We start from the raw sequence: 27,762 nt of genomic DNA on the forward strand, positions 1-27,762 counted from the left end.
CACCATCCTTGCCACGCCTGCTGGTATCAGCGGAATAGGTGCAAGTCATTAGACATAACATCCAGCATTTCAGTAGTGATTGTGCAGAAATACTATAAAGGTAATTGCACATAAAGAAATAGATAGTATGTAAATTTTATTCGCTTAACACAGGTTTATAATACTTACGTTTACAACATTACAACATTTTGTTAGTGATTTATTTAACATGTACCAACACACCATGAGCCCAAAACTTTATTAATGTGGAATTTATCCGAAGAAATTATTATATATTTTCATTTTTTCTTTCTTTCTTTAAAGAAGATGACGCACTACGAATGCCGGCTAAAATTTATATTACGGAATGCACTAGTATTAAACACACGCCATTTCTGTATCACACTTAACTGCACTATAAATTGTTGGATTTTGGGGGGGGGGGGGAATCATGTAGTCGTTCTTACGAATAAGATTTCTCCATGCTTCTTGTTGTTCGTTGGATAGTCATTATTTAGCTTCCGTGGAAGTTATTACTTTTCAATTTGGAATGAAATTCACCCTTTTACTTGTATTGGTTCCTTACTCATGCCTCGTTGCTTACATGACTTCACATATTATACGCTGTCTTGGCACACGAACATAGATTTTGTGTTCATTTTATATTTATATATCTGCGCAGATTTAACTTATTCTTCTCGTTATCAAATTTATGAAATCTTAAACGATTGCGAGGGAAAACTTCGATATTCTTCTCGGGCGTCACGGTAGTAGAACCATTCAAACCGCCATAACCACTTAGAGCACTTTTCGCGGCTTTTTTGCCTCAGCGTCCGTATGTTTATGCTGAGCACGCCAGAAAAGATTTTATAAATATTCATAATAAATATCCTTCATGAGAAATACACATATCAGAGGGCGTTAGATAAGTTTACCATTAAGACGAAATAATTAAAATGTTAAAAACAGCAAAAACATTACACGATGGCATTCGGGTTTAAGGAACTATATTTTATATTATCATGACCATATTGCACCTCTTTTGTTCGGTGAACCGGAAGCACAAGTCACCATTCACAGGACTGCCAACTCATAGAAAAAGATAAAACTAGAACACAGTTTGCGTCGACGTACGGTACATGGAGCCTTATTCCAATTCAGCCAAGAAAGACGGGAAAATTTAAAATGGAATGGGAGTGAGGGGGGCTACACACTCATAAGCACATTAGGCACGGAGTTTTACAAGGATCAATATTAGGTCCTATACTCTTCCTTACTTCTCGATTATATAGTTCCCAACAAAAGCGTCCTTTTTGTTGATGATACAAACATTTTAGTTGAAATCCCAAATAATCCTTGCTTCGAGGAATACATATTTAAGAACACGGCAGATAAACTTACAGAATGGGTAAAAACAAACCAATTCAACTTAAATACAGCGAAAACAACGATAATGAATTTCAACGAAGGAAAACTAAACTCCTTAAATATACATCAAATCGTATAGATGGGGAGCTCATGTAGGTATCAGACACTTGTAAATTTTTAGGATTAAAAATAGACTGGGATGAACATGTAAATGATTTGTTGAGGAAACTAAGCGCGAGAGTCTATCTTATACGTAAACTTAGTAAGATTCTAACTACGGAAACATTGAAAACAACATATTTCGGCTTGATCCAGTCAATTCTATCATATGGAATCATTTTCTGGGGTAATAACGGTCATGCGATGAAAGTATTTACAATGCTGAAGAAATTATTACGAATAATGCTATAAGTTCCGTTTCATATACCAAATAGACCACTATTTCAGAAACTTAAAATATTACCATGGTCGTGTATATACATTCTCAAAACATCATCATTCATACATATGAATTTATATTTTAAAAAAATACTTTTAGTTGTTTTGTTACGTGTATATTTTGTATTATAATAATATTGCATTGTTATTACATGTATTATTTTGCATTATTTTTAACGAGCGAAGTAGCTCAAGTGGTAGAGCGTTGGCTTCGCATTCGGGTGATCGCGGGTTCGATTCCCACTGCCGACCATCCTGATTGGGGTTTTCCAGGGTTCCCCTCAATCCTACCAGGCAAATGCCGGGTTCAGAACCGTTTTATGTATCTGCCGAAAATAAGATATTTATTAATCAACTGATTACAAAATTTTAAACCCAACACTCAATACAATTGTTCTATTTTCAAGGAAGAAAATTTAAAATTAAAAAATAAAAAGTTTATATATCTGTCAATAGTAATAATGCATAATTCGAAGAAAAGTAAAAGGTTCAGATGAGTGCTAAATAACATTATGAAAATAGGAAACAAATTCTTTATTTCAGCAGGATTGAAAATATAACACACGTTCTCCTTGCATACATAAACATTGTTAGTACATGAACACATGGCGTTAAATTACATCATCTTAACAAAAATAGAACTTTAATCAATCTAATAAATGAGTGATCAAAAACAGACATACACCAAAAATAGAACTTATTTGTAACGATTATAGTTGTCTTTTCAAGTTGCTCAAAAACATTCTTTTATATAGGTTTTGTTCTCCTAAACGATACCAAACATATATTGTTGCATTGCAAAGCTATCTGGTGAGAAAACAATTGCTTTCAAAAAACAAATAATACAGTATATAAAATATTGAAACATTATTTGCTATAATTTCATTGTTCTTTGTAGTCATTGACAGGGAAAAAAAATAGGTAGTCATTCGTTTCCGCAAACGCAGTCAACATTACTCACAAAAATTAATTAGCTACCTTTATGAATTTTAACCCGAAGTTTGTCGCTACAGAAAATGAAGTCTGACAATTGACCCTATTTCATGCCAAATGAATCGTAATAGCGTTATTGTTAATCATAAAAATTCAGTAGCAACCTAAGCATCTAGGTACCCAATCCGAACGGAAACTTTTCAGCGACAGGTTTTCACCATCTTCAGTGCACATTCCTAAGAATTTACGTTCCTTTGGGAACTCTTTCTTTTTCCAGTATTATTATCTTATTCTTTACTGTAGAAATAACATATATGATTGTAAAGGAATATTCATTGAGATGGCGAAAATTTGTCTCTGAAATGTTTGTGTTCGGGCTGCTAGTTTGAATGTTTAGGTGGTACTCAAAGTTTGTTATGAGTATTTGATACGCATCCTGTTATTTCTTTCAGTAATTTTAGCATTATTTTTCTCATTACCCTAAGATCATAAAATTTTGTTATTTCAATCTACCCAAAGATCCTTTCTAAGAATCTTTACTATAAATATTCCAGGTGATGGTTGGAGGCAAAATTATGGGGGACGAATTCTATAACGCGCATAACAGAATCGTTTTACTAAAAGAGAGAGAAGGAAAAGGACGCAAACACAACTTGCAACAATATATGTTCTTTACTCTTAGATATAACATGAAATTTAACATTAAAAATGATAAATATCTTAGTCAAATAGATGTCTTTTTTCCTACACAAATTAACATATCTAATACACAATTAAGTTTTACAATAAATAATATAGATAAGATCTGATTTCATTTTGGTAATAATTTTTAATATAACATTGATCCATATTCTAAAACAGTGTTCATTATTGGAATTTACATTGTTATCTATTGCCGTTTTGATCATAAATAATGCGACATAAAAATAGATTGTTATAATTACGCGACATTTCATATTTAAATGTCTTTTACCACATTTACTCCCTAGGTTATCACTAAAAAAGATAATAAAAATCGCTACTTCATTGATTTAGCAGCTGCCATTTTCAAATGTCACTTATAAAACAAAACACTTTCTCCAAAGAAATACATTAAAAACACAAAGCTTTTGTACTACAATACACATGCAATACACATTTCTATTTACACACATGTATAAGCAAAATAGATTCTTGAATATATATAATTTATTTTTTTTTTAAAAAAAAAGTATATTAGCTATAAGCTTTAATCGCAATTAAAAAGTAAAACATCTAAATAGTAAGCTAATTAAACTGTACATTGCCATATCCTCACTTAACAATAAATGTTTACATTACTTAAAAACAATATACGGCAAGATTATTTTTCTTCTGATTCACAGAATCACAATGAGAATTAATTGTAACATTAACTCCATTTTGTATTCATATTTATACGTTTACGTACTAAAATATTAATATAGTACAATACTGGATTTTAAAATTAGTAGTGTGCCAAACAATAAGTATACAAGGTGTTACAAAAATTTGTCACAATTATTTGGGAATAGATTCCTTACGTAAAATAATAATAAAAAAATATATATGGATCTGTGGTCTGGTCGGAAGTGCATAGTTTTGCAGTTATAGGGTGCCGAAAATATGAAAAAAAAAAAAAAAGTTTAAAAGGTCTATAGTTCTACTACTATAGGACCGATCGTAATTGGGTGTGGAACTAGTATGTGAACTATCCAAATATCCATCTTTCAGAATCTCCGGTATTGCATAATCATTTTTAGAGAGGTTGTTTGGGAGTATATGATCACTCTGCACTTACCTCTCTAAAAATTGGTGTGCAAGTACTGGAGCATTCTTAAACATGGATATTTGGATAGTTCAGATACAAGTTCCTCAGTGATATACTGACCCGAATACGATAGATTCCATAGTAGTGGAGCTATGGACTTTTAAATTTCACTTGTTTCACGTTTTCGGCACCCTATAACTCCGAAACTATCCACATTTTTCTATTTTCGGCACCCTATAACTCCCAAACTATCCACATTTTTTTCATTTTCGGCACCCTATAACTCCGAAACTATCCATATTTTTATTTCATTTTCGGCACCCTATAACTCCCAAACTATCCACATTTTCTTCATTTTCGGCACCCTATAACTCCGAAACTATCCACATTTTTTTTTCATTTTCGGCACCCTATAACTCCGAAACTATCCACATTTTTTATTTTCGGCACCTTATAACTCCGAAACTATCCACATTTTTTTCATATATTTTGATGTAAGGAATCCGTTCCCAAAATATTGTAAGATATTTTTGTAATACCCTGTGTGTGTATACACTTTTTTTTTTTATTATTATTAATTTCCCAACTTCTTCCAGAACCTAATTGGCACCAGATAGTATTTTAGTTTATTAGTAATCATACGTGGTCATCTTTACTCTAAAGAAAATGGTTAACAGCTGCGGAAAATGATATTCCATTCTAGTTTCTAAGAAAATAAATAAATCCATTAAAAATACTTGAAGAAACTCATTAGCACACAAAGTTGGTAACATCTAGTTTATTTGTTATTATTATATATGGTTGAATATCTAGCAAAGTTTTATTTTTTTTTCTTACATCAATTTATTTGCACAAAAATTCAATACAAGACCAATAATTTCTTGATTCTAGATGTGAGTTAATACATTACATGGTTTACGTACAGCTGATGTAACACTATTAACACTATATTACATTTAAATGTTAATAATTGCTACTAACAATATCATCATAACATATTTATTACTAACAATACATTGCATATTTCGAATAGTTTCATATTTCTTCAGTGTAAACAAACTGAAACTTTATTAACGGAATATAATTAATCTTGTACTAAATTATTGTGCAAAATCAGTGAAGGTAACGTGAAGTTCTATTTTAGTTACTAACATTATACGAGGGACTGTCAGAAAGTTACTGGAATTCTGTTGTAGTTCTTTATTACCACAATATGAAGTACACATTTACTTTACCGCCTTCAAAGTTGACACCTTCGGAACATACAGACACACATGTTCCGCCGCAATTGGTGGAAGCATCGACAAAGCCCTCTTTTGATATCTTCCCAAGTTCAACCGTCGCATTGGTTTTGATCTCTTCTACGTTGGAGAAACAGAAAACGCATATTTTTAGCTCTGAAAAGAGCCAAACAATAGATGGTGCTAAACTGTTTTTAAGAGGCCTCATCCCGGCGAAATTAAAATACCGCTAATTTTACAGTAATTATGTGATATCTTCAAATAGATAAAAGATAATTGAAATTTGGAACAAGAGCGCCCTAGGCAATATTACTTCTTGCGTGAGGTACCGTTATTACAAGTTACCTAGTGCCTTTCCGTTTTCAGCTGTTTAGAAACGCCAAAATAAATGCCGATTTTTCAAAATGGCTCGAAATTAAAAGGAGATAAGTGAGTCGTGATAACGGTATCCCATGTAAAATGATATTCTCTAGGGCGCTCTTGTTCCACATTTCGATTATCTTTTTTATCTATTTGAAGATATCACATAGTTACTGTAAAATTAGCAGTATTTTAATTTCGTCGGGATGAGGCCTCTTAAGGTTATCAAAGTTTCTGCGTCAGATTTTCATAAATTTGCACATGAACTTTATGTTTGCGCATTGCTCGATCTGTGAAATTGCACCAACTGATCACCACACACCAGTGGCGTATTTACGATTTTGTTTCGGGGAGGGCTTTGCTAACTTTCGGGGGGGGGGGGGGCTTTGCCTGAAAATGTGAAAATTCTGCAAGATATTTCATATACTTTACTGCCACACACTCTCCAATGTTCACCTACATTACTAGTACACTACCTGTTTTGACGTGTTAATATTTGTCAAACTCATAATTAGGCAACCTAAAGACTGTGCTGTATACGTTTCATTGTAATTGCGTCACAAATGCCAAAACTAGAACAACATTCCGGGAACTCTTTTTGACTGACCCTCGTATACCAGGGAGACATTATGGTTAAACAAACAAACAAAAAGCAAAAAAAAAAAAAAAAAAAAACGCACATCCATACAATTCACACCTTATATATTAAAATGCAATAACAATAGGGTCTTTCATTCAAACTTACTTTAGATCTGTAAGTTAAAAATATTGCACTCTGCACAGAATTATCTGTCTTATCATAAAACTATACATTTATTTTGAATGGTATTATTACATTTACTTACTGGTAATTATGAATTAAGTACTGATATACAGATCTGCACACATGAAAACTAGTTTAAAACCTACAAGGTATTTATGGAATGTACAAAAAAATGGAAGCCTTTATTTAAGAACATCCACCCAATAAATAGATGACAAATGAAATGAAAGTCTTACTTTAGTATAATTATGTATGGACACTATGAATGATAAAAGATGTGAATGGATAACTTTCTACAGAAATTATTGTAATAATATTGATCTAAACTAAAATACAAATAAAGTAGCACCAGAGTTCTAGTTTGAAATACGTTGTTCATTGACGGACAAAGGGAGGTTGCTTTTCCATTTTCCTGGAAAATTATTGGAGTATGAATGAAAGTAACATTTGACCAAAAAAAAAAAAAAAAATGTACTGATCGCTCCGCACCAAAGACGGAGGTTTCTAAAATATTTCATGTGATGTTAATTAGTTGGTACTTTTGGCTTAAGTTGGTTACCAAAGGTTTGTAATCGCCGAGGTATTCCCCAAAGGAACGTAGGGATTTCGTATAACCTGGCAAGTAATCCCTACGTTCCTTTGGGGAATCCGTCTCACACGTCTTGCGGAGGTTTGAAACATACATTTTTCAATCGAGCAGGTATGACTTCGAGTGTCACGTTCTAAACCGCACTCTCCACGTTGCGTTGTTTTAGAATTAGAGACCTCTGAAGTTCATCTTCCCATGCTTTTGGCACCTTATATCGCCGAATTGCTGGTTTCGGTGTCGGGAATCAGCTCCCGAAGTTTGTTCAAAGTTTCTTACCATCTTGTAGATAGATACATAGAAATATATATACTAAATATTAGTCACCTTTAGATTTTCTAAAAATTTTCCCGCTCTTAGTTATCAAGATATCACATTGAAATTTTGCACACATATTGTATACGTAACTACGTATTTTTCCAGTGATTTTGAGATCCTTATGTCAACCCAGACCCGGCCTAGAGGGACGCAAAATTTAAAAATAAAAAAAGGTTATTTTCAAAAAAAAAACGGTTTTTTCCCGTTTTAGATGTACAATATGAACAAGCGAGTGATACCGTTGGAAAGGTTGCTCTAATATGAGAAAAACGAGATATGAACCATGATCCCACGATAAATAGCAATGAAGCAGTACCTGCTTGACTGAATGTTTAAAATTTACCTCAAAAAGTTAAGATCGTAAAAGGGTTAAAAAGTTAATTTGTTATTTTCATTCTTAATTCAATAATTTACCAGAAACGAAGAACAGTTTAGCCCTTAAAAGTCTTATATACACGAAATTTTGCAAATAACTATATGTTGCTTCAATATTGTTTTCTATTAGTTAAGAAACTCCGTTCAAAATAACAAGTACACTGAATATTTAGACAAGGAATAAGCCTTGTCCTACTTACATTACGAAGTTCTCCACCAAAGAAATTTAAGCCCTGCTTTTCGGTTCTTTCTCCGAGATCACTACAATTTCGGATGCTCAGAAACGCTAGGAACAGGTTGGAATTAGTATAAAAATATAGCTTTTTGCTTAGCTAGACTATCCAGAATTTTAACCTAGATATTTATTTACTTTTTGCTATTAAAAAAAAAATCACTTCAAAGCCCATTTTACTTGTAGGATAGTTTCTAAAAAAATCTTTCAAAATACATACAATAACATTTTCAATATCAGGGAATATAATGTACTACACATTAAATGTTAATGAATATGAGTTGATTATTAGAGTAAAGTTGAACCTTAAAATTAAAAAAAAAAAAAAAATCAAAATAATTTCCTGTTGGTATTTATATCATCACAAAGGCACAATCACACTTGAAACACACTTAAAAAAAATGTATTAATAATAACAACAGGTAATTAATGTTTCATTCAATGATGATGATGATGATCATAAGAATTGTGTCTAAATAGTACAAATAGTTTACTTGTTTATTCCAAGATAAAGGAAAACTTAAATAGCTATTATGCAGACACGTTTTGAATATAAACTACATGGTAAATATATATATACTTTTTAAAACAAAATATTCATTTTAATCACACTTTATCAGCAAAAATAGTTAAATTGAAGTAAAAAATGTATCTTAATTATATACAATGTTTTAAATATCCGTTTTTATAGCACATACAAATTGAAATTGTTGAATTACATATATTTCGAGATCCTTGAATATTATAATGAGAATTAAAAGCAATTTCAAATAAATACTTGAATTATTATTATTATTATGATTAAAACTTCGCAGATAATAAGAGTTAACCTCATAGAATTCTACATTCTTATACAAAATAGTGACGGAACAATAGTTTTACATATTCTTAGCGTATAGATAATCCAAGGTAGACTTCAGCGTGATATTAAATTCATATTTTTAGTTTAGAAGTGTCTTGTTTATTTGCGTTGGATTTTCTAACACTTATCTCTTCTAAATGGTCGTTAAACTGTTTGGATATACATCACATACATTAACACATGTTTTAATAATTTGTGAACTTACTCTTTTAATTACTACGTCTGATATTTAATGTACTATTAATTGTATCATTTCAGTGTTTCTTGACCCCTTTCTTAGCAAATCCGAATAACACACACGAACGTATCTTACTTCTGAAGATTTCTACTTGTACTACTTTCTTGGTATGATGATAATGTAAATTCCTTGCATCGGAATCCTCTTGTTTTGAAAGTGTAATTGCTGTAAAAGACTTATGAAGATGATTTTTTACGAAGACTAATGTGATTTGGGGCTCCTTTATGGAAGTTTTGGTCACTTCTGATTCATGACCAAAAATATCCAAAATTCATCAGATATTCTATGGTTAAATTGAACATAGATTTAATATTATAGCTGCACCTTTACAAACTGTCTGTTAGAAGTTACAAACAGGGTGTTACAAAAATGTTTCACAATCTTTTGGGAACAGATTTCTCATATCAAAATAAGAAAGTTCATATAAACCTGTGCTCAAAAGCGGATAGTTTCGGAGTTATAGGGTGCTGAAAACGTGAATCAAGTGAACTTTAAAAGTTCATAGCTCCACTACTATAGGACCTATCGTATTCGGGTCAATATATCACTGAGGAACTGGTATGTGAACTATCCAAATATCCATGTTTAAGAACGCTCCAGTACTTGCACACCAATTTTTAGAGAGATAGGTGGAGAGTGATCAAGTACTCCCAAACAGCCTTCCTAAAAATAATTGTGCAAGTATCGAAGATTCTGAAAGCTCGATATTTGGATAGTTCACATACTAGTTCCTAAGTGATATCTTGACCCGACTACGAAAGGTCCCATAGTAGTGGAGCTATTAACATTTAAAGTTCACTTATTTCACGTTTTCGGCACCCTATAACTCCGAAACTACCCACTTTTGAGCACAAGTCCATAAGAACTTTTTTTTTTCTTATTTTGATGTGAGAAATCTATTCCCAAAATATTGTGTCAAATTTTTGTAACACTTTGTATTAAGTTCAACTTTTTAAACTATATTGAACTTAATTATACGTTAAACTTCAATAATTACGTATGTCTATTCTTAAAATTGTTCATTTTTGTATAGATTTAAGATTATAACAGCATTTTTACAAAGTGCCTGTTAGAAGTATGGGGGAATTTTCACAAACTACCACAAAATTACATAAGGCTTCTTTAAAAAAATATCCTGCATAAGTCATTTACAGCAATTACATTTTCAAAAGAAGAAATTCCAGTACAAGGAACTTATTAACACAACAGCGCAAGAAGAAATTCTAAGAAGTGAGGTGGGTTGCGTATGAGTTGTTCGGATCTGCTGAGGAAGGTGTCGGAGAACACCGAAACAGAACAGTTAATATTACATTAAATTAAGAGACAATAGATAAGAGCTTGGTTTCCCTAGCTTCATAGGGATGCAATAATTTCAGAAAATATCCATTACGAAGTAGATGAGGAAATTATCAGCCCAATTTCTTAGAAGCTATAGTACAGTAAGTGAACATAACCCAAATATAAAAATGTTAGTATTACTTCTAAAAAAAAAATAGAGATGTCTAGGCCCATAGTATTATCAGTAAACTGACTCACAACCATTTGAAAAATACAAGTAAAAGCTTTGTATTTTCCTCTGAAGATTTTTTTTTTTTTTTTTTTTTTTTTTGTATCACAAACAATACTAACACAATAAAATGCTTTCATTAAAATATAAAACAAAAAATTGCATTAAAACACCGAAAATAATATTCAAGGTTCTCAGTATATCTGTTTATGACGTAATACACAACATTGATCGATAGTAGTAGGGTATTTTATTTTAAAAGTAGCATCAGTTAGTTGAAACAATACTTTAAAATTGATTTTTCTTCTCTTAAATTTAGAAATCAACATTAATAGCTCCATACGTTTGCAAGCACGAAAACATAACATATATGAGCCATAACAATACTAGGAAAGCCCCTGACAGTATTTTGGGTATTTTTGGCCCTCCCAGTTCAGCTTTTCCGAAAACGCTTAGGTATCTTCTGGCCATCAGAAGAGCAATGGCTAACAACGCCATCACCGAGTACACAAGGACGCTAAAACCAAGGCTTCCTGCCGGAACTTTAAATACAGTTTGCTATAATAAAAAAAAAATAAAATAAAATAATAATAATAATAATAAAATCAGTACAACTTTTCCATAATGTATTTCTAGTTTCAGAGTTATTTGGTTTCTTTTTTGAAGTACTTAATCAGTATAAAGAGCTTAATAAAGTACAGAGTTAGCATAAATGATTCATTCATTTTGAAAAGGCTATATTTACAAAAGTATTACAGGTACAGTACAAACATAAAAGATATATGGAAAAAAAAAAAAAAAAAACTCACCAAGTTTATACACCCTCTACAAATGTTCAATACGTGCCCCTTTGGTGAACGGCACACGTCCAGACGATATTTGAGCTCATTCCATACATTTTGTAGCATAGTCCTGTCAATTGTCTGCACTGCAGCATTGATGAGTTCTTTGAGCTCGACTAAGGATTGTGGTAATGGGGATACGTAAACAAGATCCTTAACGTACTCCCACAGAATAAGTCACAGGACGTAAAATCGGGGAAGCCAGGTGCTTTTCCCTTTACACAAGCAACCAGTGTTCTTGAATTGCCGATACCATCGCAAAATATTTTGTTTACGTGACGGTTCTTTCCCATATTCTCTTCTGAAAGCACGTTGCACATCTATAACAGACGAACATCTGACGTATTCAAGCACACAAAAACCTTTTTCTTGCTTTCTCACCATTTTCGAGAGGTACTAACCTCGTACTGCCATACTGCCACACCCGATTGGAAATATAATCGGCTCGTGCTGCCACACAATAGCAACTTAGTAAGTTTGTGTTTTTTTTTTTTCAGATATCTTTCATGTGTATACGTGTAACAGTTTTGAAAATATAGCCTTTTCAAAAACAAATGAATCATTTATGCTAACTCTGCACTATGAAAGTACTTAGTACAGTATATAACAATTATTGAGGCACATACAAGGGGCACAAACGTAAGTAACAGCAAGATCTATTTTTTTCAAAAAGTCATGAATTCATAATTTCTTTTCTTATAGGCCTAGTATATATACGTAAAAGGTGGAACATCTATCTTCAAACGCCCTAATATTTTTTAAACAAATAAATGTAAAGCACTGAAATGTTATTCGATCCAAATATACAGAAGGAGAAATTGTTTAACATGCTCTGCAATACCACCAGATTAACAGCTTCCAAACCAACATAAAAAGATATATTTTTGAAATGACGCTATGTCAGATTATTACATATTTTAAATATACAAAAGAATTAAACGAAAACTTGTAACAACACATCTATTATTCGATATTAAAAACTAAAGACGTTACAATGTCACCAACATTCGAGCATTGAAGAGTTCTATAACAGTAATAATACATGTGAAACGGAACAAACACATGCAAAGAACCATGCTATGCTAATGATATGACAGACATGGTGTCGAATACTATGCTCATGATATAACAGATTTCAAATAAATACGAACAAGGTTACAAGTGGTTGAAAATTTCACTTATTCAAAATGTTTTATTTTGAGAAAATGCTTAGTTAATTGTAACATCCAATCACGCAGATGGTTTTCAGTAGAAGTAAAGACCGTAATGTCACTTACAGTAACTTGCTATTTCAAACCGTTCCGGAGATATGATAACGATTGGTAAAGTTTGCAACGCTATTTAAAATTATATAATTGTAAGAACTTGTAATTACTACTATCAAAATTTGTTGTGATGTTATAGAAATAATGAAAACAATCACAATTTTTAAAATCCTCCGTCCTATCTCTCGTTTTGCCGCTTCGTCAATATCACTTTCTTAATCGTCCTACAACAAAGACCTATTCCTTCACCTCGCTTATTTTTCTAACCCTATTGGTTCAAGCCCTAAAATGAATGTATACGCCTTTGAACATGTGCGTATTCTGCCATTATTCGCAAGTCAGTTGACGCAACTGAGAAGCTTCCATGCTTCACGTTCTTCAGCTAACCTCTGCGTCTTCATGTATGATTTTTCTGTTTTCATAACACCCATCAACTGTACCGTCCTTCGCTTCCTCCCTCTCTTTCCCTCCCTCCCTCTGTCTCATCCAATCCTCTAGCACGTTGCTCATGATACAATTCCTTCTCAATCAATGCCCGAATCAGTTTCTCTTTCTATTTTTACTTACATCTAAAATTGTTCTCTTCTTCCCCTCTCATTCATTTTCAGTTTGACCTAGGTAATTCTCTCCATTGTTTTCCACACCCACATTCCGAACGTTCCAGTTTTATTCATCGTTTTTACATAATGTCCATGTTTCTCTTCTATACAGTACAACACTTTACAATAAGCATTTAGGGAGTCTTTTTCTTAAATCTTTATTCAAGGGCTAACAAAATAGACTTTTCTTCCTCCTAAATGCTTCTTTCGTTCACAATCCTTATCCTTGATTTTACTTCACGTTCGAACTTCATATCACAGCTAATAATACTACCCAGATATCTAAAACTAGTTACCTGTTCTATTATCTCCCCTCCTACCTCTATATTTAACACCGACTGTTTCATTTCCGTCCCTATGGCTTTTGTCTTTCTAACATTTATTTTCATTCCATATTCGTTGCAGCCCTTTTTCAAGTTTTCTAACACCTTATAGATTTTTTTCAGGTTCCACGACAAGCGTCAAATAATCTGCAAACCGTATACGCGTAATCATTCTATCTTCTACTGAAATGCCGTCTTCTAGATGGGTGTTAAAAAACGTCAGAGAGAGAGACAACATTCCTGTCGAACTCCTCTTCCAACTGCACTCTCCTCTGTCATTTTCCCCCTATTCTAGCACTTACTTGTTGGTTCATATGGTTGTTTCTTATGAGTCTCCGATCTTTCAATTCCAACCCACACTTTTTAGAATTCCCAATAATTATTCCTAGTTCACGAACACACACCTCTTTCCCCTTTCTATAAACATTTCAGCGATCGCCCTTAATAATCCAATTGCATCTCTTGTGCCCTTACTTCTCCTGAACCTGAACTGTTCCTCCTCAACTTTTTCATTTGGTTCTTCCTTACTGTTCAGTAATCTAAGCACAATTTTTGTTGTATGCGATATGAGACTAATAGTTCTATAATACATCTCTCTGGGTTCAATTTCTTAGCCATCGGTATCATGATCGTCTTCAGAAAGTCTTTTGGCCACTCTCTTTGTTTCATATATTTCATTGCAAGTCGAGACAATTCTTTCTTGCCCTTGTATTCCACATTCTTAATGAATTCGATTAGTGTATTATCTACCAGTTGCCTTTCCATTCCTAATCTCGGATATAGCTTTTTCAAACTCATCCCGAAGAATACTAAACCTTTTATCATCCTCGCGTACTTCACTTTCTACTTCAAGATCTAGGCCATACTTTCTATCCCTACTCTCATATATACCATCAACATATTCTTTCCATCTTCCTAAGACTTTACTTCTCTTGCTGACTACCTCCCCATCCTTATTTTTCTACTGCCATTGTAATGCCCCCTTGTTTCCTCTGAAGTTCTATAGATTTCATCTTGTACATTTCCTCATATTTCCCAACTGTTTCTAATTCATGTATGTCCTCGCATTTTCTTTTGTAAAACTCTTGCCTTGCTCTGTCTGTTTCCTTTCGTAACTCGCTGCTTAACTTTCTGTGCATCTCTCTCCCCATCTTCTCTATCAACATTTTTCCACGTCTTCTTTCCCTCATATTCCACAACATCTGTTCTCTAATCCATGGTTTCGAATCCGACCAAAAATCTAATTCCTAATCCTCTCTTTTCAATCATCTACACATCGCCCACAGCGTACAGAAAGAAAAAGGAGAAAACAGCAGGAAAGATCCAAAATATCAAAGAATTTGTTAATTTTAATCCATTATGTTAGATGTTGTCAAGAATCAATTAAGTTAATTATACGAGGTTAAGTCAAAAATTATCCGCAATGTAGCTAGCTATAACTTTTCTTACACTGTTCATACTGACGCCTGTCTTCGTTTATTTTATTGTTATGCTGTTGTAGTCATGGAAGTATGATCCTAATTCCTCCATTTGTGTTCCTTTTTTTGCAGATAGATCATGGCCGCTCCATTACAAGTCGGCACCAAAAAGGAACAACGAGCAGTGAACGTGACACGGTTCTGTTAGACAGACGAATGACTATTGATGATGTGGCACAATGTGTGGAAATTAGTCATGGTTCGCGCACGAAATCATCCACAACAGACATGGGTTTCATAAAGTCACTCGTCCGGTTAATTCCTCGTGCGTATCACTTCTCGACCATTTTTGAATTTTCAATCTATTCGTAGACACTCCGTTGCGGGGAAAAAACACTGTTTCCGTATTGTGTCGAAAGTGTTTGATGGATTACGGCCCCTGATACACCTTCCGACCACAAAAAACGAATCACTGCTCGTGGTTCCTCTTTGCTGCAAATTTTCTAATGGAGGGGCCATAAACTATCTGCAACAAAAGGAAGACAAATGGAGGAATTAGGATCAAACTTTCATAGCATGGCCATAACAGCATAACAATAAAATAAACAAGGACAGAAGTCAGAATGCACAATGTAAGGAAAGTTACAGTTACATTGCGGATAATTTTTTACTTACCCTCGTACGTTAGTTAGCAGAACATCGCTATAGTACATTATAAGAAATCATATGTTGATTTATTTTCGAACAGGTGTCCAATGCTCTCATACATAGAAGGAAGAGTGTAGTTTATGAAGTTTAAACTTACATTTGATGCATGGTAGATGGCAGCCAGAAGCCATGGAAGGCCAAGACCTAAGAATACGTTCACTGAGTTGCTTCCAGTCACATTCCCGATGGCGTTGTCTGCGTATTTCTCTTGAGTAGCTGCTGTTTTACTTGCAAACGTGTCAGGAAGAGAAGTGCCCATTGCTACAAGGGTTATAGCTGCAACGGAAACGAACATATTCAATAGAAATTTTACGAATAATTCACTGGAAAACAAAATATTTTCATTAGAAGGTTCTAGAGTTATACTTATGTTACAGTTAAGAAATGGCCACATAAAAGCATAAAATAGTATGACATTGAATTAGTGCCGTACGTCGAAGTTCGTCAAGGGCAAAGGGGCCAAGCTCCCAAGTTCATATAACTGTAGGTGTTTTTATACATGGGGAATAAAACTCTGAAACACTCCCTTGAGTGGGCCACTGCACTGGATTTACTAATTAGAATTTAACATCCTTCTTCAACACCGAGGTTATACTGCTCGTAGAATATACTGCAAAATATACAGCTTTACTGCTTTAAGGTAGAATATACTGTTTTAAAATAGATCTGAAGTACAGGGTAATTCATATAAACATGTGCATTTTATTTATTTATAAACAAATGACAATAAGTACGTGCAAACAGCTTCGAATTACACAGTAAATGAGAAAGAACCATTTGTTATTGCAAATGTTACAAATGTAGTCCAGTTTCGTAAACTCAACTGAATCTTCAAATTACACCATATTTTGTTTACTAAAGTTACAAACAGTAACTCGAAAAATGAAATGAAATCTTAAGTTTTACGTCCCACGGTTATGCCGGCTAGGCTAAAGGAAACTGTGATTATGAGAAATGAATGAAAATGGTGGAATGAAGAAAGTGGGAGGAAACGGGAGAACCCCGAAAAAACCCACGCACACGGTGTTTGTCCACCACAAAGTTCACGTGGGGAGAACTGGGATCGAATCCAGGACCCTCGCACCAGAGGTGAACGCTCTACCACTGAGCGACCGCAGCCCAAAGCAGTAACTCGATGTCGTAATGTAATAAATTCAAAGAATATTGTAATGTACCACGTGCTAGTGTTTATAAACAATGACTACTCCTGTTTGTAGACATCAACCACATGTATCCAGGGGCGGACTGGCCCACCCTGCTACCCTGCAAATGCAGGGTGGGCCCCCCAACAGGTGGGCCCCCTCCACCAATTTTAAAAAGATGTGATTAATTAAACCTATCAGCATCAAAAATATGTCAGGGTAACTCCCGCAAACTTGTGTTTCCCATAAAAAAGACGTAAAGTTAAACTGTCATGAAGAGACCTTATTCTTCTTCACGTTTATCGACTTGAAAAGGTTTCGTCTATGAGACAATCAGGCCCTAAAATATTGCGGGGTTTGTGATACAGCAGCTGTTAAAAACGAGCACGTTAACTACTACTTTTTTTATTTAAGAAACACAGTAGATTTCAGGCTATTGGATTTGGATACCATTGCCTACTCCGGTCCTTTTACAAGCCGGCGAGTGGCGATGTTTTAAAGAAACAATAGTTTCGTAGATATTGTTATTGTGGAAAGTGGAGGTGGAGCCGGAACGCTTTTGAACTGCATTGTCCTCAGACCAAGCTTCGAAGAAAGAAATCGGATCAGGCTTCGTTTTTTTTCTTTTTTTTTCAGTGCGATAAAGCGAAAAGAAATTAGTCGCCACTATCAACGATTGTTTTATACAAATCTCAAACAATTACTATGAAGTTGCTGCCCTCGGCTCGTGTTTTATTTGTATATTACATCGAAGAGCAAATCCGATAGCAGCAATTCAATTATAGGAACACCAGTTACGTGTCGTTTGTCGTGGAAGACATATGTGGTTGTGTCAGTATGCATGGTAGGAGTGATTGTAAGATTACTGAAATATATATATATATATATATATATATATATATATATATATATATATATATATATATATATATATATATATATATATATATATATATATATATATATATATATATATAACAGTGGTGCTAAAAAGCGAGAACACAAACGAAGATGTGATTTACAAAAAGCTGCATCTGACCCAAAACAACGTAGGCTATTTGAATCTGTGAAGCCCCAACAAACAAATGAGCGTGATGTGACTCATTCGAGTACTGCAGGACAGTTGCCAGGTATTTTTTTTTCTGTCTAAGGTGTTTATAAATTATAATGTATACACCACGTCTTTGGATGATTTCAGTCAATTGTAGTTTATCTTTTATGGCTATTTTTACTTGAAATTACACAACTTTAACAGGCGAACACGATATTAACTGAACTGTTTGCTGCCGCGTAGTGCTTTCAAACGGGTCAGATCAGGCTTTCATGGGTCAGGGGTCGATTCAAGCCTGCTTGAGACACGGGTCGGGTCAGGTCACCTACGCTAGGGGTCAGGGCTGCTCTAGCCACGGGTCGGCTCGGGTCAACTTTCTTATGCGCCGTTTCGGCTAAATCCTTCTCGGGTCGAGTGTAACTGGGGCATAATGAAGATATTAATATTAGGATACATTTCTGGTATAATTATTAATATTATATTATATTAGGTTACAGTATGCAATTCAGTAGAAAATTTCAACCAATTTGATATTAGAACTGATTTATGAGGAAAGAAACTTACATTATTTCTGTCGGTGCTTTAATTATTTAGTGTTTCAAAGGTGGCTTGAGATTAGTTTTTACTTATTGCACATGTATATATTTTGAGTTTTCTAAAACATGACACTCATTTGTTTACATAAATGGTTTAAATTCATTACATAAAAAAAACAAAAGCACTATATAAATAACTGAAAGCACCAATTCCGGCATTGTGTGTGTTTACAATAAAAAATGATACTGCCAATTACACACTGTATGAGTTACTATTAAAATGTTCCTACCTCAGATTTTTTGTAATTAATGTTTTGTTTTTGTATGAATATATGGGATACTATTTATGGGTTCGAAGATGAACTTTTATATGTAATACATATGAAGAATGCCAAGTACATTTTTTACATTTTTATACAGTGGGCCATCATTTCAGTTTAGCAGGGTGGGCCCTATGGTTGCCAGTCCGCCCCTGCATGTATCTACGTTGGAGTACTACACCCCACGTGGGATCACTGACAAAAAGCACACCACAGACCACCAGCACCACCTACAAGTCACATGACGACATGGGAGGTAGCGCCACGCCACCCAAGGCACCTATATATTGGAAAGCATCCAGCGGACAGGTACTCGTCTTTGATTGATCTCCCTCCATCCTCTTGCTTGTCTGGAGCTTATCTATTAATGTAAATTGCCATGTTTTATACTTGATACATCCTATAACATGGTTTTGTATTTTAGGAAGATGCACAATATATACCTGTGGCACTTGACTTTTTTTTTTTTTTTCAACTCTTAATGCTTATATGAGAACCTCTCGTGTTTTGTAAGCTAATGAAACAGGCAAATAAATGAAATGAAATGAACATCCACTTGAGAAAAAGTACAGCTACGAGTAGAAAAGCTATAATATCTCTTTGCAATATAGCCATTGAAGTTTAATGCATACTCTATTATTATAGAAAAGGGCGTATCAAAAGTCCAAGGCCATAAGCGAATTCCGTTATAAGTAAAGGTACGAAAAAATGAAAAAGAGGAAATTTGAGGAAGAGGAAGTAGTTTCTAATGTAAAATGGAGGAATTTTTCCGATTTCATCAGTTGTTTGGGTTTCACACTGGTAAGGAATACTATGTTAAATGAAAAAACAATGTTGCCAGTTCAGCGAGCTGTTCTCTCGGGCCTTCACCATATCAACAATACAGCATTGTTGATAAATAAATTGGAAGTTTTTTAGGTTTCCTCATTCAACGATATACACGTTCCTCGTGCCAATTATGTGTACCTTTTATGTTCCTTTCGAAGATCCCGCTGAACTAAAAATCTTGCTCATTCATTTAACACAGGGCGCCTTACCAGTGTGGAGCCCAAACAGTGGTACGGTTGGAAAACTTCTACCAGTTCAGACTGAAAACCACTTATTTCCAGTGGTTCTATTCACCCGGTATTAAAATATTTCGAGTTCGCAGAACCGTTTGTTATACGAAAACATGACGGTAAATTTTACCGAGTTATACCGAGAATAGTAAATTTTAGTTTAACTATCTTTGTTTTTAGGAATTCTTACAGCTACAGGTTTAAACATATGATCCCTTAAAACAAGGTATAAGCGTTTATTTCTTAATCTCAAATGCTCAGATATCAAGAATGAAAACTGGGTTCACATGAGTGTAATGGTGAGGGTTATTTATATTTGAAACGCATACATACTATTTATTATCAATAATTGTTGATTCATTGCTGGATCAATGTCTTTCCAATACTTTTTGACAACCATCTAATCTTGCATAATTCGTTTTCAAGATATTTGCAGTGTTAGCTATTTTCGTCAGACCTCTTTGTATTAGCATGCTATATACATCTATCTTGCATGAATTGTTTCCTAAGAGATTGTCTCTCTCTCTCGCTACATATTACTTTATATATATATATATATATATATATATATTATATATATATAAAGTAATATGTAGCGAGAGAGAGAGACAATCTCTTAGGAAACAATTCATGCAAGATAGATTTATATAGCATGCTAATACAAAGAGGTCTGCTAATACAAATATATATACCGGTTAAAAAATTTAGAATAACACCATTGCCTATTTCTTACAACTTTCTTCCCTTTCCAATCATAATGGAGTTTGCCTATGACCCTGGACTTTTTATACGTCATGCATAAAGTAAAATTTCGGCTTAGTTTTCTGAGTTTTTTTGATTCTTTATCAAAGGTTTTCCAGAAAAAATAAAAAGGTTAGCCAGGGCTGGTGGTGTGTTCCTAATCTAGATCGCTCTTTTAGAAGCGGTCCATTCTGGTGGGGAACAACAGCTACTATGAGAGTTATTTTGCATAACAGTCTGGGCATCAGCCAAGTTCATCGGATTTAAGCCCCGGTCATAGTTTGGAACCTTCGTCCTTCATAATCAAGGTGTTGCATACGGACGAAAAAGACAAAAACTTAAATTGAGACAAAAGTTTGAATGATAACAATACATAAACACTTTTTTCCTTAGTATTCGATGAGGTAAGTTGTACAGTCCGCAGCAAAAAAACCTGCAACATGAACATTTAAGTTTATTGTGAAACGATGAAGTCTTTTGCTCCAAAATAAGTGTGCAGGGGAGGACGCAGAGGTTTCTCCTGCGTGATTTGTGCCACTTAGGGTTGTTAGGCGTAGTTTCACAATGAACTTACATGCTCATGTTGCAGGTTTTTTGCTGCAGACTGTACCACAAGGCAAGGAACTACTTTTATTCACTATTGACTTCATTTATTCTTATTATTATTAGGTCTAAGCAATTGAATTTTACGCTAATACTGATACGTGACGAATATTACCTGTAATGCTGTCTTTGAGTCCAACCATACATCCAAAGAGTGAAGCCAAGTCACCGATGATGGCGGTGAGGAATCCAATCATGGCGAGAGAAAAGAAGAAGCACAACCAACCTCCAAACATCGCGGGGGGAGGAACTAACGAAAACAGAACCTGCAAACAATAAAAATAACTCTTTTAAATAGAAAGTCAAAGTACTTAATTTACGCATGCAGTTAACGTAAGTAAACGAATGCTTACCAAAAGTGTAATTTTTTCGTAGTGTTTCTGTTTAATATTTTGTGAAGACTCACCGTGATTATATTGTCAAGTGAGATATTTAAAGTTAAGCAATTGGGAAAAAAAATTATATTATATATATATATATATATATATATATATATATATATATATATATATATATATATATATATATATATATCGAACTTAGATTGCGAAGAACAAATCTCTTACTCATTTAGCAGATTAACAGATAGCAATTTGCAATTGAAATAAAGACTAACATAGGAACTTGAGTTGTGAGAATAATTTTGCATGAAGAATCGCGAACTGAGGAAAGCGATCGAGTTCGCCGAAATCGTGTGCATTTAATCAGCATCCGTTTTCTTAAACTTGCTAAATACTTCAACTACGATTCCTGTGAAGTCCATATCTAACTCATCATTACCACCATTAAATTCTACATTCCATCACTGAGTCTGGTCTGGGTGTATCGAAGGCCTCTTTAACAACTTTTTCACTTCACTTTTCACTCTGGAACTTTTCCCATCATTCTTTCCATTTTTTTTTTTTTAATTTTTTATTTTTTTTTAAATTTCATTCTGTCAAATGTTTGTTGGTGATCTTCTGTCTTTTCATCAAGAAACTACTTCTACATGTCTGATAGTTTTCCTATGAGTGAAATACACGTAATATCGAAGCTTACTTATCACAATAGCCCTACAAACTAGATTTGATACAAATATGTTGACTGTTTTTCTTTTAATCTTTATTGGGGCATAAGTCATACAAATTTCACTTCTACTGACTGACATTACAACAAAGGATTGCTAACTTCTTTTGGGGGGGGGTAGAAATAATGGAGACTTCGTTACAACCTTATGATTATTGTGAATGAATAAAAAAAAAAAAGTTTAGATTTAAAATGTACTATTATACAAAACATCTGTAAAATGATTCTAGAGTACCAAGATTCTTATTAAAGCCTCTATTTATTCACATCTTTAGTAGCAACCTGAAATTTACAATTTTCATTGCGTAATGTACAAATTCTCTATGAGAGTAGTCAAAATCCACAGTGATATGTAATTCAAAATTACATAAACAATTTCTTCTAAAATACGTGGCAAATCTAACTTTAAAAGAATAGGGAAATGTGAACTCCCGATTCCAATATTTCGAGTGAAGCACTCGGCCACTCATTCAGGGACACACAATAGTTTAAATCATTTTTCACAACACGATATTTAGGTTTTTTTCTTCTTCCCCAACAGTGGTAATTTATGAATATTGTGTAAATTTGAGAAAAAAATTACAAAGGACATTACTATATGAGTAATGTGAAGTATTCAATTATGTGAAATACTCAATAAATAATTATAACTTTTATTTTCATTAACAATTCTTTTTGATGTTTGTTTCTTGAAGTGATCATAGCTTTACATTTCTCTTTGTCATATACTGGCTACATCAATTCCAAGTGTACAGTTGTATTCTTATCTACTTTTCGGTTTTTCAACTACTAATATCTTCTACAAATATTAGAATGCTTCTATCCTTCTATTTTTATTTTTACTCATCCAAGCCTTGAATTCTATAACTGCGCTCAATAGCATAGAAGACAACATGCTACGTTCTTTCAAAGCATACTTCACTCCAAACTATTCACTTTTTTTCATGATTCTTCAGAAAACCGTTTCATACACTCTATCGTTTCTTCTTGTATTGAAACCTGTTAAATCTCTTTCCACATCTGTCCCTTATAGTTACATTGTCATATGTAATGCAATTAGTGTGCAGAGAATATATTTTAATGTTTTAAATTTTTCCGATTACTTTTCTGCTCTTAAGTTTTCAACTAACCGAAAGCTTTCAATACCCCCGTGTTTTATTCAGGCGAGTAAGCAAGTGAGATGAACAGTTTCCATTATTAAGGAGAGTTCTTAGGACTGTTATAAAGACACCTAGTAATATGAAAACTGATCTTTTTGATAATGGTATATTTCCTTTGTCTTTTTATTCTTGCTTTTCACAAGTGAACCAATGTTGCTAAAATTTTCAGTTGTCTTGTGATCAATCTAGCCCTAATTAGTGATTCCTAAACTATAATAAAGAGGAGTAATTTTCTTTTGAATAGTAAATTGAAGAGTAGAGTAGATTTTGAGTTAACGTTCCGTTTAGCAGCGAGGCTATGTGAGACGTGGACCTACTGATTAATGTGGAATCCGAACCACATGAGCTCCCGCCGGGAATCGAACCCGGGTTTCCCACGCCGAAGGCGCGCACGCTAACCGCTTAGCCATGAAGGAGCTCCGAATACTAAATTGAATTTTGTTTCGCAATAAACCTTCATTGTATTTTGTCATGCTCTTCTTTTCCCTGGTAAAATTTAGTGTAATTTCTTTGTAAGAATATGGTATGCTTAAAAATTGTTCTTGCACTTGCTGTTTTAGCATGGCCTAAAAATCTGTAGTTATTAGTGTCATGTTGAATCTTATGTGAGCGTTTACCACTCCTCAAATTATTTTAGTTTTGATTTCCTGAGGTGTTTCTTAATTCTAGTTTGCATTTTGTTGTGTGTGTTAATAAATGGAATCCATACATCTCGAATTTAGATTCTCCTTGTGATAACTTTTGTAGAATGTCAGTGACCTTTCATTTGGAAAGGGATCAGGTAGATGTGATATTATACTTCAAAAACAGGTATTGGTAATGCCTCACTTTTTCTTTTCGGTTTACTCTTCTTTATTTTCTATAATTGTCTTCATATTATATGAGGAAATGAGAGGATTCAGGCGTTTTCCTTATACTAAACTCCATTCCCCCCTCTCATCCTGTATAGATGTAAATGCAAAGTCCGAGTACATATCAGGAGTGAATGGTATGTGTTTGCTCAAGAAGCGTACAGTCATGCACTTCTTTCCCTAGTTCAATTTCAATTGTCTTGATACATTTTTCTTCGCATCAAGGAGTCAATTCTTTAGTGTACGAATGTCATTCTTTTTTTTTTTCCTAAATGGATACGCTTAATTCTTTGTTTATTTTTGTTGTTTATTTTTATTATTTATTTATTTATTTATTTATTTATTTATTTATTTATTTATTTTATTTACTTATTGAGGACTTCTCTATGCAGCCTTCTCCAGACTTTTAAATACATACACCACTGTTTTTAAAATACAATAATACACGAAAAATACAAGCAAATAAGAAAGAAAAAGGAACAGGATTTAATAATTTTAACCCACATTCTTCATATATAAAAGAATATGATACTAGTTAAGTAATACAATTGGTATATGTACTTTTACGTATGAAGAATATGTGGCTTAAAATGCTTTTCGATTTTACTTTCCAACTACCTCATATCTCAAAAACAAAACACAAGTTTGCTGAAGAAAAAAAAAAAGTTTGAGATTAGTTGAAGGCTACTTTTCTGATGGAGAAGTCAATTACGACAACAAATTGACTTCTCCACTACAAAAGTCGCTGACTTTTAACTAAACTCCAACTTCTTCAAACATTTTTCCTTCTCCTGTAAAGTTGTGTTTTTGAGATACGAGGAGCTGCAAAGTATCGTCGTTTTTTTTCTTAACTGCACAATCTAAAATAAAAATAACATGGAGAAAACACGAAATTGAGTATTGTACATATGGCTAAACAAATATATAAAAGCAGTAGAAATAAAAAAAAGAATAAAACAAAAAACACACTGAAAAGGTCTGTGTTCGTTTATCAATAACTAATAATCTGGTAAGATGAAGATTTCTGAAGAGCACTATATTATGTGCCATTCATTTATTTATTTATTTACCTTTGTTTAAAGCTAGGTTGCCATGCTGCAAGAATCTTGTAGTTGTCGTTAAAAAATCTTGCAACCTCACCTTTCTATTTACTGTTTACACAGTACAACTTTCTGAAAGCAAGAAAAATATCTCCACCCACGCAGCACTGCACTCTAATGGACAAATAGTGAACCTCCTCATGACAAACGTGTATTTTGGCGCGCTTCTCCTCCCCATCCAAAAGAATCCATAGTTTCGGAAGCTGCGGGACTGTTTTTTCTTTATGTCAGTGAGAGGGCCATAGCAGGTAGCAGCAAAACGACCCAGAAAGTTGCACATGACTTGACTGCTTGCACGTTCAAAAAAATTGTTGCATGTCCCTTTCAAGATTATGTTTACATGGAGAAATATTGCATGCTTGCAAGATTCTTGCAGCATAGCAACCTAGCTTAAGAAATGAAACTAACTTTTTTTTTTTTTTTTTTAAATTGGCAAGTGTTGGTTGTTACGTTATGTATTGACTGAAGCCAACTGTTCCAGAGGTATTTATTCTAAAGGATTTAGAGTATGAACCTGAGTTATGGCTATCTATTTTGATTTTATCTGGACATGAAACCAGTAACTCTTTAAAAAATATAACAGTTGTTATCATCATTATCATTGTCCATGTACTGCAAATGTTCATAGCTTTTATGAATACACTAACTGCCTGAGGTAACGAATTGATCCTTAAATCCGTGAAACTTACTTTCTTTGATTTTCAACTATAACCAAAAGCTTATTATATATTATACTCAACTATTGGAATAATATCCTAATTGTGCATAATTTTGATATAAAAATATCTTACACAAGTGTGCAATATTTACCATAAATTAAGTATGATATGGACTAATCGAAGCAGGAATAAAGAAATAATAATTAATGAAAAAGAACTTAGGGAATGATAAAAAAAAAAGGTAAAAAGATTGCGATCTTAGCCAAGAATTTTAGGAATGATCCAAAAAATGGATCAAAAGATTGCGATCTTGGCCAATATTAGTATTTGGATCAGGGGCCACAAATTTTTTGAACGGTCCCAAAATCGAGTTTTCGTATTTTCTACGGAATAAGCACATTATACTGAGTTAAGTGATAGTTTGGGTTTGGCTACACTATATGTAGTTCTCCAGATATATGGCCTACAAGAAAATTTTTGAATGAAATATATTCGATCTTTTGATCCCAAAAGAAATAACATTGCAGTGGAGAGAATATATAAAATAATTATATGAAGACAACTGAGGAATGACATTCTAGAAAATGAACATGAAATCGGAGTAGATGAAATCGAGCCACTCATAACCAAAGCAGAATTTGAACGAGCTCGAAGCGTTGAAGTCTAAGAAAGCACTAGGACTAGATTTAAATGCCAGAAGAATTACTGTAAGCTATGAAAGAAAAATGCAAAATTAATGCAATAATCTAATCAATGAAACATATATAGATGGAATATTTCAAAAGATTTTGAAATGAAAAATGAAATCTTTAAGTTTTACGTCCCACGTTTATGCCGATTAGGCTAAAGGAGACGGTGATGATGAGAGATGAGTGAAATGGTGGAATGAAGAAAGTGGGAGGAAACGGGAGAACCCCGAGAAAACCCACGAGCACGGTGTTTGTCCACCACAAAGTTCACTTGGCGGGGGCTGGGATCGAACCCGGAACCCCAAGCACCAGAGGCGAACGCTCTACCACTGAGCCACCGCGTCCCCCCTCAAAAGATTTTGAAAAAAAGATTTTGGTTCCAATTCCGACAAAGAGTTCTGCTCAAAGATGCAATGACTATAAAACATTAAGCCTTGTACCACATGTCTCAAAATATTCTAACACAAATAAAACATCATCGCATGGAAAAAATAAGGAAAATCTACCAGAGAACCAATTTGAATTCCGCAGAGGCGGAGGAACATAAGAAGCCATGATAAGTCCGAGATTGATAATGGAGAAGGCACTGGAGGTGGATAAATCTTTAATTGATGCTTTCATTGACATGGAAAAACATTCGACATGTTGAGACTGGGAAATTTTA

At 33.7% G+C, this 27,762-nt stretch overlaps 1 protein-coding gene across 3 annotated transcripts in view; it reads right to left on the bottom strand.

Annotated features, from left to right (window-relative positions):
• Positions 1-2,304: 2,304 nt before the first annotated feature.
• The window catches only part of LOC145682379 (sodium/calcium exchanger 1-like), a 296,233-nt gene continuing 270,775 nt past the window's right edge, over positions 2,305-27,762 (bottom strand). For all 3 annotated transcript variants that reach the window (XM_081753971.1, XM_081753970.1, XM_081753969.1), the window contains exons 12-14: positions 21,690-21,840; positions 16,221-16,399; positions 2,305-11,526 (exon numbers count right to left, since the gene is read on the bottom strand). In XM_081753971.1, the coding sequence (XP_081610097.1) occupies positions 11,284-11,526; positions 16,221-16,399; positions 21,690-21,840 (573 nt within the window). In that variant the 3' untranslated portion in view covers positions 2,305-11,283. The remainder of the gene's footprint in view (positions 11,527-16,220; positions 16,400-21,689; positions 21,841-27,762) is intronic.

Source organism: Thermobia domestica, chromosome 3, assembly GCF_964235325.1.
Source record: "Thermobia domestica chromosome 3, izTheDome1.hap1.1, whole genome shotgun sequence".
Classification (NCBI taxonomy): Eukaryota; Metazoa; Arthropoda; class Insecta; order Zygentoma; family Lepismatidae; genus Thermobia; species Thermobia domestica.